The sequence below is a fragment of the Haliotis rufescens genome, unplaced genomic scaffold (genome assembly GCF_023055435.1).
Source record: "Haliotis rufescens isolate VD_foot unplaced genomic scaffold, xgHalRufe1.0.p SCAF_2, whole genome shotgun sequence".
In the NCBI taxonomy this organism is placed as follows: Eukaryota; Metazoa; Mollusca; class Gastropoda; order Lepetellida; family Haliotidae; genus Haliotis; species Haliotis rufescens.
Window position 1 is genome coordinate 26039205 of NW_025963890.1, and position 19685 is coordinate 26058889.

A 19685-nucleotide genomic window follows, 5' to 3' on the forward strand; every position below is an offset into this window, starting at 1 on the left:
GCATAAGGTTCGCCATACCCCCCAGAGAGGGTCCCAAAATTTCGGCTGGGTTAAACATTGGAGGTACCACATAAAACCAACATAAAATGAACAATTGCACTCTACTTATTGCACAATACCCTTTGCCAGACAAATCATCTTCTGCATAAGGCCCGCCAGACACCCACAAAAAGTTTACCCTTCAGGTATACACGGGTAAAATTGGAGGTATCACATGGAACCAACATAAAATGAACAATTGCACTCTACTTATTACAAAATACCCATTGCCAGACAAATCCTCTTCTGTTTAAGGCCCGCCAGACACACCCTCACCCCACCCCACACAGTTGACTCTCTGTAATCCCAGTGTGCAAAATGAAACATAGGAGGCAGAAGAGCATTGGACATCAGCTCTGAGTCAACAGATGGTCAAATTTATGTTTTGTTCTTAAAGATGGAAGGATTTTATTGAGATTAAAATCACGTATTTATAAAATTAGGTCTCTGAATACTAGTGTTGATATCATAGATTAGGCCTATCGTTGAAATGTAATGAAAATGGCATGAATCTGGTTCTTGTGAATATATATCTGATCAGCTATGAAGTCCTCAAAGCCTCCTATAGCCTGATAGCTTGGCTATGGATTCCTACAAGCCAGATAGGCATATGATGCTATGTGCCATGATTTTTATATACTGAACAACAAAGGTTCCCGTGACATTGAATAAGATTTGATGCAAAATTATGTTTTTTACCAAATCTGAAACAATTTCGGTTTGCAACAGATAAAAGACTCCTGTAAGTGTTCAAATGGTTTAATTTGTCACACTGACTTTAAAAAAAACCATGAACATGCCAAAATGTCAATCTAAAAGTTAATAGCGAGTGTGTCCACCTCTTGTTGCGATGCAAGCAACACATCTTTGTCTCATGGAATGGACCAGGCGTCCCACAAAGTCCTGTGGGATATCTGTCCATATCTGCTGGAGCATGTTTCGAAGTTCCTGGAGTGTCTGTGGAACACGTGGTTGACGTCGAAGGCGCAGATTCATCTCATCCCACACGTGCTCGATTGGTGATAGATCAGGGGAGCCGGCCGGCCAGGGGATGACATTCACATTGTTTGGTTGAAGAGATCCTGAACAAGTCGAGCAATATGAGGCCAGGCGTTGTCACGTTGAAAGGTAATGCCTGGGCCATGACAACGCAAAACGGTAGAACAACAGGGCCGATGATCTCGTCGCGGTAGTGCTGTCCATTGAAATTTACCTCTACCACTACCAAACGGGTCCTCTGTCTTGCTGTAATCCCACCAGATACCATAACGCTGTCGCCCCAGAACCGATCTTCTTCCATGACACAATGATTGACGTAACGTTCACCACGACGTCAGTACACTCGAATCCGTCTTGGGGTGAAACGAGACTCGTCAGTGAATAGAACTTGTCCCTACTGTATGACTGTCCAGCGTAGACGCTGTCTGCAAACTGATGACGTGGTTTCCTGTCAAAATGGGACGTCTGGTGGGTCTTCTGGCGACAATCCCTGCACATCTGAGGCGGCGACGTACGGTTTGTGAAGATATTCGTCGAAGGCCAGGGATGCTTCTTGCAGTCACTGTTGCTGGCTGGAATCGATTTCGTAGGTGTGTTGTTCTTATCAAGTTGTCTTGTCGATTATTGGACTATTGCAGACTTGATTTTCCTGACGCAATAGTATCTCGTCAACGAAGAGAGGACGTCTATGTAAAATTAATAACTATGGACATATTTGGCCGGAATTCAGCTTTTTAGATGATAAAACTTGCTAAATAAACGGAGATCATAGGTTTTTAAACACAATTATCACCAAGAGATTTCCAAATGGTATTAGGGACTATCATTAACCATTCTTATAGCAGGCTTTGAGGACTACCTAAGCATGTTTGGGTTTGTAGGAATCCATAATTTTATAAATACGTGATTTGAATCTCAATAAAATCCTTCCATCTTTAAGAACAAAACATAAATTTAACCATCTGTTGACTCTCAGAGCTGATGTCCAATGCTCTTCTGCCTCCTATGTTTCATTTTGCACACTGGGATTACAGAGGGTCAACTGTGTGGGGTGGGTTGAGGGTGTGTCTGGCGGGCCTTAAACAGAAGAGGATTTGTCTGGCAATGGGTATTGTGCAATAAGTAGAGTGCAATTGTTCATTTTATGTTGGTTCCATGTGATACCTCCAATGTTTAAGCCTTATGCAGAGGAAGATTTGTCTGGTGTGGCCCATTCTGTACTCTGTGATATGAACCTGTTCATTTCAACTTACCTTAATGTGGTACAATCGATATATATTCCAGGCCAATTTTACCCGTGTATACCTGAAGGGTAAACTTTTTGTGGGTGTCTGGCGGGCCTTATGCAGAAGATGATTTGTCTGGCAAAGGGTATTGTGCAATAAGTAGAGTGCAATTGTTCATTTTATGTTGGTTTTATGTGGTACCTCCAATGTTTAACCCAGCCGAAATTTTGGGACCCTCTCTGGGGGGTATGGCGGACCTTATGCAGAGCAAAATTTGTCAGGTATGGGCCGTTTTGTACTCAGTAACATGTACCTGTTCATCTAAACTTACTTTCATCTGGTACTTTGAATGTATACTCTAGTCAAATTTTACCGGAGTGTCCACTGAGTGCATTAAGGGTCAACATTTGGGGGTGTCTGGCGGGCCTTATGCAGCAGACGATTTGTCTGGCAATGGGTATTTTATACTTAGTAGAGTGTAATAGTTCATTATATGTTGATTTCATGTGGTACCTCCAAATGTTTAACCCAGCCCAAATTTTGGGACCCTCTCTGGGGGTGTCTGGCAGGCCTAATGCAGAGGAAGATTTGTCTGGTGTGGCCCATTCTGTACTCTGTGAGATGAACCAGGTCATTTACACTTACTTTCATGTGGTACCTCCAATGTTTGATCCAGCCCTTGAATGGTCCCTACTTTTGGGGGGCCAGGGGCCACACGCAGCAGGGGGTCCCCGGCAGACATCCATATATGAATATGTTGGGTTACACAGTAAATGTTCCTGTGTTCGGATATTGGTACCTTGTTCGTTTGACCAAAGTGCTCTGGGCTGCCGGTCTAAATCAAGTGAAAGTAATATGAAAAGGATACATCACCCATCGCAGACATAATTTAGTGTGGTAGCAGAATCTAACCAATAAATTAAGCAAAAGATTGGAGAGTCATAGTGAGACACGTCCTTGCTAGTAAAATGAAATATGATTTGATGTGACGGGGGTGCATTCGGCTGAGATGTTTTCTCTGTTCTCCGGGAACACAGTTCAGGAAGTTTCCACTACCTTTCGGAAATGAGTAGAGATAAGCAATGAGTAAGGATAAAATAATAATATTTTACAACCCATAATAAACAAGTCTAAAAATGTGTTTAGCTCTATCGTTTTATAAACTCTTTTTGTCTTTCTTTGTTGACAAGTGCCAGTGATAATAAAGTACAGCAACATCTTGTCACTCACAAGAAAATGGTCTTACACCTTAGAGAGATTTTTACCATTCTACCTTGTATAAAGTGGCTTGCAAGCTACCCACCTCAATCCTCTTCTCATACTTTGGTCCACGGATGACACGCTGCACATAAATGTGGGGCACATGGACATCTTCTGCAGGGATTTCTCCAACATCCACAATCTCCTCCACCTCAGCTATAGTAATGGTCGCGGCTTTACACATTGGTGGGTTGAAGTTACGTGCTGTCTTCCTGCAGCAATGCCATCAGTTTTAGTCAGTGAAACCTCCCAGCTCGCTACTTTACAAAATTCTAAACATGAATCATGTCTACTAAACATACAACAGAATACAAACCATTATAGGATGATTTGTAATATTGAAAGCAAAGAGTATCTATTGAACAGGGCAAAAAAATAAAATGTGATGGTACTACATGAAAATATGTCTTTTTTTCCCCTTGAGAAACTTGTTTGTTGTGTAACACCACACTCAGCTAAAGCATGGGATCTCTAAATAATGAATTCTGGACCATACTATCCAGCAATTTACATCATGAGCATCGATCCACACAATTGGGATACAGTGACATACAATCAACCAAGGCACCAAGTCTGACCACCCGATCCATTCAGTTGCCTCTAACAACATGCATACATTGCTGGGGGCCTGACCACCCTCTAACAACATGCATACATTAGTGGGGGCCTGACCACCCTCTTACAACATGCATACATTGGTTAGGGCCCGACTACCCTCTAACAACATGCATACATTGCTGGGGACCCGACTACCCTCTTACAACATGCATACATTGCTGGGGGCCCGGCTACCCTCTTACAACATGCATACATTGGTTAGGGCCCGACTACCCTCTAACAACATGCATACATTAGTGGGGGCCTGACTACCCTCTTACAACATGCATACATTGCTGGGGACCCGACTACCCTCTTACAACATGCATACATTGCTGGGGGCCTGACTACCCTCTAACAACATGCATACATTAGTGGGGACCTGAGCACCCTCTAACAACATGCATACATTAGTGGGGGCCTGACCACCCTCTAACAACATGAATACATCAGTGGGGGCCTGACCACCCTCTTACAACATGCATACATTGCTGGGGGCCCGACTACCCTCTAACAACATGCATACATTAGTGGGGACCTGAGCACCCTCTTACAACATGCATACATTGCTGGGGGCCCGACTACCCTCTAACAACATGCATACATTAGTGGGGGCCTGACCACCCTCTAACAACATGCATACATTAGTGGGGACCTGACTACCCTCTAACAACATGCATACATTGCTGGGGGCCCGACTACCCTCTAACAACATGCATACATTGCTGGGGGCCTGACTACCCTCTAACAACATGCATACATTAGTGGGGACCTGACTACCCTCTAACAACATGCATACATTAGTGGGGGCCTGACTACCCTCTAACAACATGCATACATTGCTGGGGGCCTGACTACCCTCTAACAACATGCATACATTGCTGGGGGCCCGACTACCCTCTAACAACATGCATACATTGCTGGGGACCTGACAACCCTCTAACAACATGCATACATCAGTGGGGGCCTGACCACCCTCTTACAACATGCATACATTGCTGGGGGCCCGACTACCCTCTAACAACATGCATACATTAGTGGGGGCCTGACCACCCTCTAACAACATGCATACATTGCTGGGGGCCTGACTACCCTCTAACAACATGCATACATCAGTGGGGGCCTGACCACCCCCTTTTACAACATGCATACATTGCTGGGGGCCTGACTACCCCCTAACAACATGCATACATTAGTGGGGGCCTGACCACCCTCTAACAACATGCATACATTGCTGGGGGCCTGACTACCCTCTAACAACATGCATACATTGCTGGGGGCCTGACTACCCTCTAACAACATGCATACATTAGTGGGGACCTGAGCACCCTCTAACAACATGCATACATTGCTGGGGGCCCGACTACCCTCTAACAACATGCATACATTGGTTATTTAATCTAACTGTCCAACTCAAGAAATACAGGGTTAGTGTACATTGTACTACACAAAGCACTCTGGTTAATTACTGTGCCAAATCCAAACTCAGCCTTGGAGGCATATTGAGAAATCAATCACTATCTTAAAGTTTTGCATAGAAGTATAATTAAAAGTCCATGTACTAACTTTTTAAATATTTGACAAAACTTAAATATATGTGAAAATACCAAAATTCGCAATGTTGGTTTGCACATTTGTTTGAATAAAACATTTGCATTTACATGCTTCCCTCAATTTCTAACATGCATAGTTTAAAGAACATTGCAGAGCCTGAAGCAATATATGAATTGTTGTCAAATGAGACCTAATCTACATTTTTCTATGGCATATTATACCATATCTTTGACAACGGGACTTAGTGATTCTCGGCTTCACCTCTCAATATAGGCAAGTAAGCTGGCCTAAAATATACTGCCAACAAAAAATAAGGGAACTAATGACTTGAATGTAGCTATCGTTGAGGTGTACATTTACAATACCGTGGCGTTGCATCTGAACACAACATCTAATCACAATGACATTTCACATCATGCATGAACAGCATGCGATGCTCACAGAAGCCAAAGTGTAAGCACCCATAGGATAACTCACAATCACTAATGCAATTGAGGTGAGCACCATGCTTAAAAAAATGCTTAAAAATGTCTCTGAGACTGCATCTCCATGAACAGACAAAATGGCGAATTGTGGGTACGATGGAGGGGTCGTCAATATCCCACATTGCCTGAATGTTTGGCAAATCAAAATGTGTCATTTCTAGACTGTAGGACAAGTACCATCAAAGGTGATGAGACCGTTGTGGGATAGGCCTAAGAAAAACAACACCTGGACAAGATCGTCTCATAACATTAATTGCACTACGCAATAGATTCAAATCTGCTACTGTTATCAATAGAGAATTAAAAACTGACTCAATGCAGCCCGTTTGAAAGCAAGGCGTCCTGTGAAGAGTGTGATACAGCAATGAATAGCCTTATAAAATTGCTGTTGTAGTAGCCATATTGAAAAAAATGGGATTGGAACCTCTTTGAGGAAACTAGAGTGTTATCATTGGAAGTTTCAGGTTCACTGGTCAAATAGTTTTTTTGGTAGATGTGAAAAAGTCAAATCCATTTTATTTATTTCTTGACTTCCACATTTCACTTACTGCATGTCAAATACATAGTCTGAAATGATCTGTTCACATGCCTGCCATGGCAAAGTTTAAATCATATCGTAAGTCTGTTAGCATTGTTGAAATGCTTTGCTTCATTGGCCATGTCACGCTTAAGAGACATACAAAAACAGACAGACAGAGAACTACCAAAAGATGTCTAATGAGCTCACTTGCTTAAAATTACCTTGAGTTATCACCATAAATAATTGTGGCAGTACCAACCTGAATGTGAGGTTTCCTGCTTTATCTGCCTTCCAGGCCTTCACCAGGGCAAAGTCCCCTGTTATGGCCTCCTCCATAATGTAGGGCACACCACTGAAAGTCCGACACTGTCAAAAGACAAAGAACAACCTACAGACTGACTCACTGATGTGAGTGACTGGAACATGTGGTACATAGTCTTATCATATATGGCGACAAACTGACCACAGAAAAGTGTCCTAGTTGCGCACAATGAACAAGAAGCAAGGTACCAATATAAGACAAACAATATATAAGATTTAGAATAATATTTCCAGAAAGATTAATGAATATGGCTTGTAATATGCATCAAGCAAATGTTGTTTATTGAAAAATATGTGTACTACACTATTACCTCCCTTGGACTGCTGGCAATATCAATGGAGCCGTCCGAGTTGTATTTGATAGGTGCTCCACCTTCATGTATGAGAGTGCCATAGCCAGTGGGAGTGAAGAAGGCTGGCACACCGGCGCCACCAGCACGGATCCTCTCAGCAAGGGTGCCCTGTGGCAGTAGCAATCACACAATATTACCAAATACTCACAAGTATTAACATCATTTAAAAGAGGATTTTCATCTCATTGACAGATGCACTTTTTTTAAAAATAGAAACTGAAAAACATAAAACATAAAAGATGTAATTTTGTCTAAACAGATGAGGCTTTTAATAATGTATTTTTTTTAGAAAACTATTATTTATACTTATCCTGACTCATACTTATTGATTATCTCTCTCTTCAAACTTGGAAGTGGAAACATCCTGTGCTGTGAACAGAAAAACATCTCACCCTATACACCCTGTGTCTGCACAGGTGCACCGAAACCATGTGACCAAGACCAATAACTCATCATTCTCTCTTTTACCCTACTTAATTGTCCGAAAACACATCAGTGCAGAGAGGGGAGGCCGGGTGGGTGCTCATGCATATGACTCAGGATAAGTATAAACAATATTTTTCCTAAAAAATATACATATTTTATCTTATCCTGACTCATACTTATTGCTGAAATCTCACTGAGGTGTTGGATCCACCTGTATGTGTGATTAACGCCAATCTGTTCTATAAACCCATGATTTTCTATGTTGTTTTCTTAATCATTCTTTTGGTGTACTTGCTTTTTTGTGAGCAGCATATATGGAAGTAAGTCTTTTTAGATTTTGTGGATTTTGAAAGGTTTGCGAAGATATTTAAAGATCTTGCTTGCCTTAAACGATTACAGAGTTCAGAACCGATCAATAATCTTCAACACAATCCTTATCACTCATGTGCTGATTTGCGTAGTAAAACAGGAACATGGACTCTCAGTTGTTGGTTATGGAAGAGTAACCCGACTTCCCTGAATCTATGTGATGTCGTGTGTGAGTGTAGATGATCATCTGGTGGGCTTTGTGGGTTGCTGTGCAGCAACAAGCAGTCCAAATTGATTAATGCTTGTGATTGGAAAACACTGTATCTAATTTCCAGAAGCAGCCTTCAAGGGTTGATGGTATCGAGCAGTTACTATAAAGCGCTAGAGTAGAGGCTATTGCGCTTCATGAGGGTTGGAAGCTGATGGGGATCCAAACTGGCTGCTCTGTATGCCCTGAGAATGACAGCTCTTCTCCAGAATGAAATAGTTTTTCTTGGGATTACAGAGCGAGTATTCCTTAATAAAGGAATAAACAGTCTTTTAAAACCTCTTCTTCTATGTTGTGACTTTTTTAAGTATACGAGTAAGCGTCATGCTGGGCATAGTGATAAATCCTCTGTATCCTCTGAACCATGGATGGCGGAGGGAGCCGGGACAATGAATTGTCTGTCTGGTTGCCACTGTCAAATCTAATGCGATTGGCATCTATCCCATGGATATCAGACAGAACTGATATCAGCCAAGCAGATGCCTAGTGTCAAGCCTTTAAGATTCCTTGTGCTTCTTAAATGAAGGTAGTCTGCTACTTGAAGAAGAAGTTTGGAAGTTTTAGTGTTGTGATTCCTGATAGTTCCTGTTTGCAAATAGGTCTATTAATGGGCTGCCTTTCTCCTTAACTACCAACTGGAATGCTCCTGGGTGAAGTTTCCATTATGTTGGTAATGGTTTGGCTGGTCTGGATAGGGTGTCTGCTGAGACATTTGCCACTCCTGGTATGCGTCTTGCCCATAATGTTAGACTTAGGCTGTCTACAAGTTCATAAAGTTGAAACGTTAACTTCAGATTTATGTTGAAGGCCACAGTTGAATTATCCGATCTGATCATCGCAAATTTGTTTCTTAAGTGTGGGGTCGAGTGGGATATTGCTCGGATTACTGCTTCATATTCCAGATAATTGATATGGACGGATGTTTTTGTCTCGGATCATATGCCTGACGTTACTTCCGAGTTGAGGTGTGCTCCCCATCCTTGAAGTGAAGCGTCCATGTAAAGGTGATTGCGTGTAATAAGTTTCTGTGCGGACGTTCAATTTTACTGTCTACCATAAAAGGTGTTTCCTCAATTTGTGCGGCAGTCGAAGTTTTAATTCCTTGTATTCTAAGTATAGATTTAGAAATCTCTGCATTGGACGTAAGTGTAGTCTCCCTTGAATAGTCAGAGCCTGAGCTGATGTAAGTAGGCCGAGTAACACTTGCCATTGGTTGATAGAGATTTGGTTGTGAATTGCTGTAAAGTGCTGGTAAGTAATTCTGGATTTTTATCCACCGATCTTCCAGTACTAGAATTTCATTCTGCCTTGTTAGAAACCTGATCCCTAGGAATTCGAGGTCCTGGGAGGGTTGTAGGTCTGATTTCTGATAATTTATTAACCAACCTACTTGAGTTAATAATTTCAGGGTGAAATTCAGTTGTTGTTGTTGGAGTAGCGTAGTAGCGTTAATTCCATCATCTAGGTAAAAAGCGCAACAAATTCCCCTGTTGTGCAGAAATGCCACAATTGGTTTGGTCACAAGTATAAAGGACTGCCCACCGCTAATGTTGGCCTTTGAAAAGGAAACGTAGACATTTCCTGAACATTGGACGAATGGGAATGTGTTAGTAAAGCATATTGTAGAACTATGCTTACAAGTTTATCGTGTTGTCTTATCATTTGTTTCAATAAAGGCAGATGAACCATTCTGAATTTTTCCAGTGTTTGGAGGTAATTCTTGTAGTTAGCACTTCCGGATGAATAATCTGTACTGTGAAGTGAGAGAGCGGGGGCAAAGTTCAGTCGTTCATGAATCGTTCTTCATCTGTTATGCACTCCACTGGACCAGAGTCATATCTTGTCAAGTGGCTTTCAAAAAGAACTATCTTTACCTCCTCTACAGCTGTTAGAACATTTCTCTGTAGCGCTTTGGATTCCTGAGAAACAGCTTTTGAATTGTGTTCTTTGTACAGATTGTCAATAAATTGAACACATGGTTTGTGCTGATATAATTAGCATTTGATCTTTAGAATACTGCATCACCTCCTTGTTATTGTTACAAATGTGACCATTAATAATGGTTGTTGCCTCCCATAGTTGACGTAGTAATTCTTTGGTGTAAAGGTCTGACCAATTAGAATTGGCTACGAGGCCTTGATGTCGCAGCAATGTAAGACCTCTTGATACTGAGCTCATATGATCAGAAATGAATTCTTGGTTTTTCTTTTGACCGAATCAAACTAAAACTAGCATTCTTTCGTTTTGTGGGTCTTTTAACTTGCTGATCATGGCTTCATTCATGGATGGAGCCATGGCTAAACCATAGAATGAATGTCTGGTAATCATATCCAGTTGCGCTAATTTCTTATTTTCAATGTGATAAGACTTAATCTTGGAGTCTAAATTGAGTGTATAATCTTCATCAATCACATGTGTGACATGACATGCAATGGGTACTTTCTCTGTTTGAAATTGGGTGTTGGGAGTCCTTGTGATCTTGTAACTTTAGGGAATGACACATTAAGATTCTCAGCAATGTTGCAAAAAGGTTTTATCAGGAAAGTGGTTAGTGTGTCTATGTTGTCACCTTTGATGCAAAAAGTGTCAATGGGAGAAGAATCCCTTGAGGGCGATGATATCGGCAATCTATCCATAATCCACGCCTCTACTTCATGATTTGCATACCGGTATATTGACGGATAATTATGCTGAGATGTGACCTCCATTTGAGGTGGCTTGAACACATCCTCTTGCAGAAGATAGGAGCCGTGGATCAAGTCTGGGAATTCGGCACGCTATCGCTTATATTGTGTGCAGTTGTCATTAACGGTGTGCAAGGTTTGTTTAAATCTGCTGTTGCACGGCCATTAATACTTGCTGTGTAACATAAGCTACTAAATCTTGTTGGTAGCGGGCGCTGGATAAAGAATGGAGATTGTGTGAAAGCAGCAGGGTGTTAAAACGCTGTAGGCTGCGCGAAGGTTGGAGCCTGCGTGAAGACATGAGCTTCTGTAAACGCTGATTGATTAAAAGTGGTCTGCGCGAAGGTCAGTATCTGCCCAAAGGTATGCAGTTGCAATGCGCTTGTATCATGTGTGTTAAGAGCCTGATTGGATGACAATGAGGTGTTTGCGAAGGCTAAAACTGCACTGATCTGGGCTGTTATACGAAGTAGTAGGAGATCTAAAAACCCTTACGTCTTTTGCTTCTTGAGTTAATGATCATTGTGCTTGTGTTGTGCATACAGTTTGTTTCTTGCCAAACATTGTATGTTTTAACATGTGTATAACTTTTGTACACCTGTGGGCATTTCCTTAAAAAAGAAAACAATGGTCAACCCAGATGTCTCGTTTCAAGTAGCCATCTTGAATATTTTACGTGGCCATGAGTTATAAACTGGCTTACGTTCTATATTCTTCTTGCTTGGTACCTCATCATTGTCATACAAGAACTAGCAAGAAGGAGTAATGCAGGATAAGAAAAAATTGTAAAAATTAATCATTAGATATGATATATACAATGTTAAAGAAAGTAATCCAAGCAAAAGAATTTTGTGAAAAAAGGTTAATTTTGAATGTATGGCTTGGATTAAGGAGAACAGAAAACAAATTCCCATCTACACAGATGGTGAGAAAAAGAGTGAGTGACAAGTTACTGGTCTTGGTCACGTGGTTCCAGTGCACCTGTGTTGGATGAGATGTTTCCTCTGTTCTCCGGGAACACATAGCACAGGATGTTTCCACTATATATTCGGAAGAGAAAGACAAGCAATAAGCGTCAGGATGAGATAAACTGTATGTATCTTATGAAATGAATCAGCAGGAAACAAAACATTAAACAGACCTTCCAAAATATGTAAGAGACCAACCATTATATATATTGTCAAAAACATTCTTAACAAAAATGAGCATTTCTGATTAAAGGCAATGTTTCTATACTTACCTGACACTGCACAGTGCTTTAGCTTCCCTACCTTATACAAACAGACAGTATTTGAACGAAGAGACAGTTTAAACAGACTACAGCCCGTGCCTCGGCATCCACGAGTTATCCCCCTTGGCACCTACGCCTCATATTCTTCCCTGGATGACATCAAATGTAGATGCAGGTCAAGCCCTCTCGGAACAGAATGGTGGTCTGAAGGTAGAGAGACCATTGCTTGACAGAGGGTAAAAGCAAGGTATTCCGCACCCGGCTCAAAAAGAGGGGGAAAAACGGGACCAAAACTTTACTAGATACCGACAGAACAGTACCCAGCAACCCAAGAGGAACAGCACAAGGGATGGTCTTTCCTTGGCAACCATTTCCCTCGGAAACGGCATTGGCGTCGGGGGTTTGTCTGCTGCTGGGCCAGGACAAGTGGACCAAAGCTATGCGTACCCTCGAAGTCCTCCACAGAAATGTTGCAAAGATAATGGCTGTTGAAGACAGAAGTAGATGACCAGAAGCACCCCTCCATGATGGACTGGAAAGAGATGTTAGCATGGAGGGCCAGCGAAGAAGAGAGGGCACGGATCTCATGTGGAGTGGAGCCTGTTGGTGGTGGTAAGTCCCTCAGGATAGCAGAACAAAGACAAAGGGAAACTGTATTACGAGAGATCTCTGCAGAGACAAGGCTGGAAAGAGGAATGAACAGCCTCTGGCGCTGCTTACAATACTACTGAGACACCTGAAGGTAACATCGGAGGGCCTGAAACAGGCAGAGGGCGAGTTCCTGGTCATCATCAGGACTGACGAACTCCGAAAGTGACGGGACATGAAACTGCCAATCAGGTTGGCCAGGCAGGTGTTTTTTGGAGACAAAGTCCGAACAAAGGCCAAGGTGAACCAAGCCGTGAGGACGCTGGTCGAACCAAACATGGGTCACATCCAGGGCATGAAGCTCGCAAACCCTTGCAGCTGTCACAAGGGCCAGGAGAAAGCAAGTCTTCAAGGGGAGATCTTCAAACGAGGCAGACGCAAGCGGCTTATACTGGGCCCGGCATAAATCCTGCAAAACAACATTGAGATCCCAAGCTGGGATTTTTTAGTCCATGGCAAAAAGGTCAGGAATCGATGATAGCCAAGAACCCCTAGCAATCTTCAGGACAGAATTGAACGCAGCAAGATAGGTTGCAATTGTGGAACCAGCCAGGTGATGGGACTGGCGAAAAAAAACAAAAAATGAGCCACCTGTGGAACGGTGGCCTCCACTGAAATGATGTGCCCTGACAAGCAGAAAGCCTGGAATGACCGCCACTTGTCATCATATAGGGTACAAGTGGAGGAACGATGAGCTCGGGAAACAGCCGCCACAGCACTTACTGGAAATTCTTTTGCGATCAGTGACTTCTGGAGACACGCAGGGTCTGGATGCAGCCGTATGGTGTGAGGATTGAGCAGCAGATTTGTCCACGCCGGGAGAAGCAACATGGCCTTGCCAATGCGAGGCACAAGGGAGATGATCCACACGCCAAGCAGGCATATCCGCAGGAGTGAGAGACTTGGTCAGAGAAGCTTCGTTATAGTCAGGCACAAAATGTTGCTCATCATCCAAAGGGCGGAGAGGTGACGTAAGGGAGGACTCCAAAGTCTGGCACCCTGTGCCCGGACGCGACTGGACGGCGACTGATGGCAACGGTCTGGCAATAGCTCACGACGATTCGGCGATAGCTGGCGATCCGGCAGGCACTGGCGATGGTCCGGCCCCGGCTGTTGATGAGCTGGTGACGCCTGAGGACGATCCGGTGACAACTGGCGACACTGACCAGGCGTAACTGATGACGGCATGGGAACGCCGTCCCGGCAGATGACAGGAGGCAAGAGCAGGTCGTCTGAACGATGCTGAAGGAGTTGCTTCCAAAAGCCACAAACAGCCATAGGATTAAAAAAAAATCAAGTGGCGCAGATGGCGTAGATTGGGGAGGTCTGTAATTTACAGGAGAGAGCAAACAGTGCAGCGATGGTCAAATGAGCTCGCAGGCTTGCAATAGGGTCAAAGCTGATGTGGGTCTTTCCCCGACTTGGGCCTTTTACATAAAGCACAACTCATAGAATACATCCTGCAACAAAATGTAAACAGAGCATAAGTGTAACGAGCAGAATCACATATGAAGCAAAACATGTTTTATTTAAACATATTTATTCACAAGGAGTGAACGGGATTGGGGGATAAGTTCTTCCAACTTAGAATGCCCTCTTGCTGGTATTTACAAAAATTTTGCAATTTCAAATTCAATATAAATGCACATACAACACGAGAGAGAGCGAGAGAGAGAGATTGTTGAATGAACACTTCTTTACACAAATCTTTTAGTTGTACATATATAATGTTGTACTGCCTTAAATATAGCTTCATTTTCTGTAACACCGTGATCTGCATTGCCGTATCAACAGGTATGTTATGAACAATATTTTTAAGGCTGTTTAACATAATTTCACACTGATGACTAAACAATGTACATTCCATGAGATAATGATATGCATTTTCACATGTATTCGAACATGTACAGTTCGGGTGATCTTTTATACCAATTCTATATAAATCATAATTCAATTGACAACACATGTATCTCAGTTTTGTGTGTAAGATATTATATTTTCAAAACATTGTTACTGGACAATATGTGAACCAAGCGCACAAACACACAAATGCAACTCGGGAATTGGCCTAATTAATAGGAATTATGTCAATACAAAGCATAATCAACAAAATAAATAACTCTGTTCTTGTACACGTCTGTCCATAGAGCAGAGAAGAATATGAGGAGTAGAGGCCAAGGGGGATAACTCGTGGATGCTGAGGCACGAGCTGTAGTCTTTTTAAACTGTCTCTTTGTTCCAGTACTGTCTGTTTGTTTAACATAGGGAAGCTAAAGCACTGTGTCGCGTCAGGTAAGGTAGAACATAATTATGCTTCAGGGCTGTTGGAAAAAAATATACCTGCAACAAAAATTACATTATTGCAAGGTGTTTTTCTCTTCATTTTCATAGTTTTAAACAGAAATACATCTGATTTTGTACTATCTGATTTTGTATTTATCTACTCTCAACACAAAATCCCAGTCCTCACCCATGATATCAAATGGTCAGTCCCCAAGTGAATACAAGTAAATAATAAAATAATGGTTGCCCAACAACTATGGGCAAGCTGGGACTAAGAATCAGCATCAATCTTGTCCTAACAGATCTCATATATGGGCAGTGCCCAGGATAACTTACCTGTGGTGTCAGTTCCACTTCCAACTCCCCAGATAAATATTGACGCTCAAACTCTGCATTTTCTCCGACATACGATGAGATCATTCGCTTGATCTGGAATCAAAGATGCACATATATACCAGTATTTACAAACACAAACATATATTTTCACATACAAAACATATCAGTATTTACACATACATTCACAAAGCATTTTATGTTAAAAAAAGGAAGCACTGATGCTTTTATCAGATATCTTTTTGTGAAATTGTCTCAACATCATCATGCTTTCTGAATCCCTTAATTAGTCTGTACCACTCTACCTGTCTTTCTTTCAGCAGAAGACCCAGTCCAAAATTATCAACGCCTGCATTGTTGCTGACAACAGTTAGAACTTTGACTTGTTTGTGAATCAAAGCTCTGATCAAGTTTTCTGGGATGCCACAAAGACCAAACCCTGTAACATCAACAAACACAGAATGGTCAGATAAGTAGTATAGGTAATGATGGTTCTGGCTCACTTCCACTGGAGCAGGATTCATTACCTATACTGCTACTACAGAGGGAATTTTTTATGCCAAAATGATTATGCGATTCAACGATAGTCATAAGATTCAGCTAAATTGACTCCAGCACACCACCACCTGGAGTCTATGATATAAATTTTTATAGGTAATGATGGTTCTGGCTCACTTCCACTGGAGCAGTATTCATATACCTAGACTGCTACTACAGGTGGCATTTTTTATGCCAAAATGATTATGCGATTTAACGATAGTCATGAGATTAAGTTAAATTGGCTCTAGCTCACCAATACCTTTAGATGAGCCTAAATGGTAATAAAAATATTCTTCATTATTTTTATCGATAAAGCGATATTCAACATTTTTATTAAGTTCTTCGTTCATTTTACTAGGAGACCAGACTATATAACTACACTCTTCTTGTAAATTGATAAGAAACAATTGATAACCGTATTTGGTTGGTTTGACATCACTGATATAATAAAAACCTTGTGGTAATTCTCTCCATTTAATAGCTTTCTCCATTATTATATATTTATGTAAGTATTTGTCTAAATGTGATCAAACGATAGTAAGCAATCTATTTTTAATCTCCAACCAGTTCTTTGGTTTTGGCACGGAATAATTGACGCGCTTGTTGCCTCCCCTGTTCTATGAACTTTTTTTTCTCGTCTTCGCTAATACCATTGGTCTTATGAGATTTTGATCGAATCTCCTGCTTCATTTCATTGTATTTGGTGAGTTCCGACGGCACTAAACGAAACTCATCTTCGGATATCTTACAATCGGCCAATGCTGTCGAAATATGATCCTCAATGCTGTTCAACTTTGCTTCGGCGAGTATCCGAATACTATCGTGTTTTAATGCTTTCTTTTGTAACCTACGAGAAATGAATTTTATCGCTATTCCTGCCAGTCCCGAGACTCCAGTGGTTATTTCCATGCCGAGCACGATAGGCGCAGCGATTATAGTTGATAGTAAACCGATACCCGCTACACCGAGTCCCATGCCAGATACTACAAGCGCGGTGTCAACTCCGTCCAGAGCATTCACGGTTCTGCGATACTTTTTATACAATCCAAGTCTCAACTCCCTATCCTTCTCTATTCGATGTTTTATGTCGCTTATTTGATGTAATCGAAATCCATCAACAGTTTCCATCTTTTCAAATGCTTCATCGAGCGCTGGATATAAACTCACAGTGTATATTACGATCATATAATAGTCTTTAAATGGTCTTGCTTAAATGTTTTTAGACTATACATCAACCTTATCAAATGTATATTATACGGCAAGAATATCATAGAAAGAGAAATACTGTCACTTTTAATAATTTGGACCCCCTCGAGGGTTGCAACGGGTGATGCTCCGATATGAATAATACTGCAACGTCGACGCTCGTGTTTCTTTAGCCATTTAATCGATAGACCTGGTAATATTTCGAAGGCATTTTCCGGTGCATCTCCGAACAAGACTTCAATAATAAGCGTGGAAATATTAGGTATTGCACTCAAGTTATCTTTAATATCTTCAAATTCATTAATCAAATTTAAAGTAACATTTTTTAAGGCCGGACGACTATATAACATATGACCTGGGTTTTCTGGCAGGGGGGTAACTAACACACTTTTTCGTTTTGACGGGATATAATCCGCGAGTACGATGCCACTATTTATTATCTTAGTTAAATTATGTCCCTTACCCATCATCACATAAGGTGGGGTAATGACGATATTCAGTAGCCACTCGATGTTTGCTTCGACCATAGTCCATTTATTCTCGCCGTTGAGAATAATATTGTACAAAGTGTTTTTAATGAGTCTACTAACGTCGACATCGCTTAAATCTTCTAGATTACCCGTGAATGTGACTTCTTTCCTCTTATATACATTATCGTGTTAGTGTAAAGCGTATAACTTACCATTGTAACCGGGTTTATCAAATTCTTCCGTTTCTCCGAGATCGGAAAGCGCAATTGTATTACATTGTCTGAGCATTCCAGGGCCTGATGCATCAACCATTATTTTTAATATGGAGTGTTACACTTAAGTATCCTATATGTACAGGTTGATGTTTTACATCTAATACAGAAATTTTGAGGTCTGAAATAATACCACGCTTCAATTTTTTATATTGTAATGACGAGAAAGATTCCGTTCTACCGCTATTATATTTTTCATTTTTCACTGGAACAGATCTGAGTAGAGTTGAAGGACTTTCTAGTTGAATATTATCCGTCGTGCTTATTTGATCAAGATGGATGAACAACTCTTTATAGGGAACTAAATCAGGTAATTTAACATCAGGATGTGTGCCAACTAAGCGTGTAAATTCAAGTGTAGGTGATCGGTCCAATAAACCTATAGTTTCTTCATGGTCGAATTTCACTGTCCCAGTCGCCTCATTTTGTGTGAGACTAATTCTATTAGGCTTAAAAATTTCATCATTGAGTGAGCTTACGCTGTAATACCCATCAGGTATAGTAATGGATTTGACATTACCACGTGAGGATACTATCATTATCCTATTATTATCTTTTGCAGCATTTATATTGGTCCACCACGGGTAATACGTTACATCGCATAGAGCGACTTGAGTTGTCCATCTGAGTTATCGATAGTACGAAGCAGTTGAATAGACTGGCCATTTGTTATTCCTGGGAGTGTAACATACATATATACAATGATACTATATCATAACTTAAATATGGAATCAACCATTATTTATAATATGGAGTGTTACACTTAAGTATCCTATATGTACTGGTTTGTGTTTTACATCTAATATAGAAATTTTGAGGTCTGAAATAATACCACGCTTTAATTTTTTATATTGTAATGATGAGAAAGATTCCGTTCTACCGCTATTTTATTTTTCATTTTTCACTGGAACACTTCTGAGCAGAGTTGAAGGACTTTCTAGTTGAATATTATCCGTCGTGCTTATTTTGATCAAGATGGATGCACAACTCCTTATAGGGAACTAAATCGGGCAATGTATCTCCATGTTTTGTTACATTGGATTGTATAGGTTCGTAGATTGTAAATCCAAGTTTAGGTGATAAGTTGTCGGGAATAAATACACCTTTTTCTCCAGTGACTAATTTCAGCATCCCAGTCGCCTCAATTTGTGTGAGAATAATTACATGAGGCTTAAAAATTTCATCATTGAGTGAGCAAATGCTGTAATACCCATCAGGTATATTAAAGGATTTGTCAATTATATTTTCGTTTATCGTTGTAAACATCTCATTATTATATTTTGCAGCATTTATATTGGTCCACAGTGGGTAATACGTTACATCGCATAGGGCAACTTTGAGTTGTCCATCCGAGTTATCGATAGTATGAAGCAGTTTAATAGACTGACCATTTGTTATTCCAGGGAGTGTAACATACATATTAAATATACAATGATACTATATCATAACTTAAATATGAAATCAACTTACATTACTAATCAGTCGATTATAGTAACTGCCTCCGGTGCTGAGTTTACCGTTAAATTCCACGATATCTTTGAAAAATACAGTTTCACGGCAACTAACGATACAATGGTGGACGATTGGTTTAACCGTCCGATGCAATTTTGGCAGAATCAGTTAAACTTTGCCGTATGGTGTGCCACAACGGGATGTGGCGT

The 19685-nt window shown here is 41.0% G+C and overlaps 1 protein-coding gene across 1 annotated transcript in view; it reads right to left on the reverse strand.

The window, feature by feature from the left end:
* Positions 1-19685, reverse strand: part of LOC124120537 (succinyl-CoA:3-ketoacid coenzyme A transferase 1, mitochondrial-like) — a 55416-nt gene that overhangs the window by 21812 nt on the left and 13919 nt on the right. Inside the window, exons 3-7 of the mRNA XM_046483376.1 lie at positions 15842-15975; positions 15540-15632; positions 7313-7462; positions 6940-7046; positions 3568-3736 (exon numbers count right to left, since the gene is read on the reverse strand). Of these exons, the coding sequence (XP_046339332.1) occupies positions 3568-3736; positions 6940-7046; positions 7313-7462; positions 15540-15632; positions 15842-15975 (653 nt within the window). The remainder of the gene's footprint in view (positions 1-3567; positions 3737-6939; positions 7047-7312; positions 7463-15539; positions 15633-15841; positions 15976-19685) is intronic.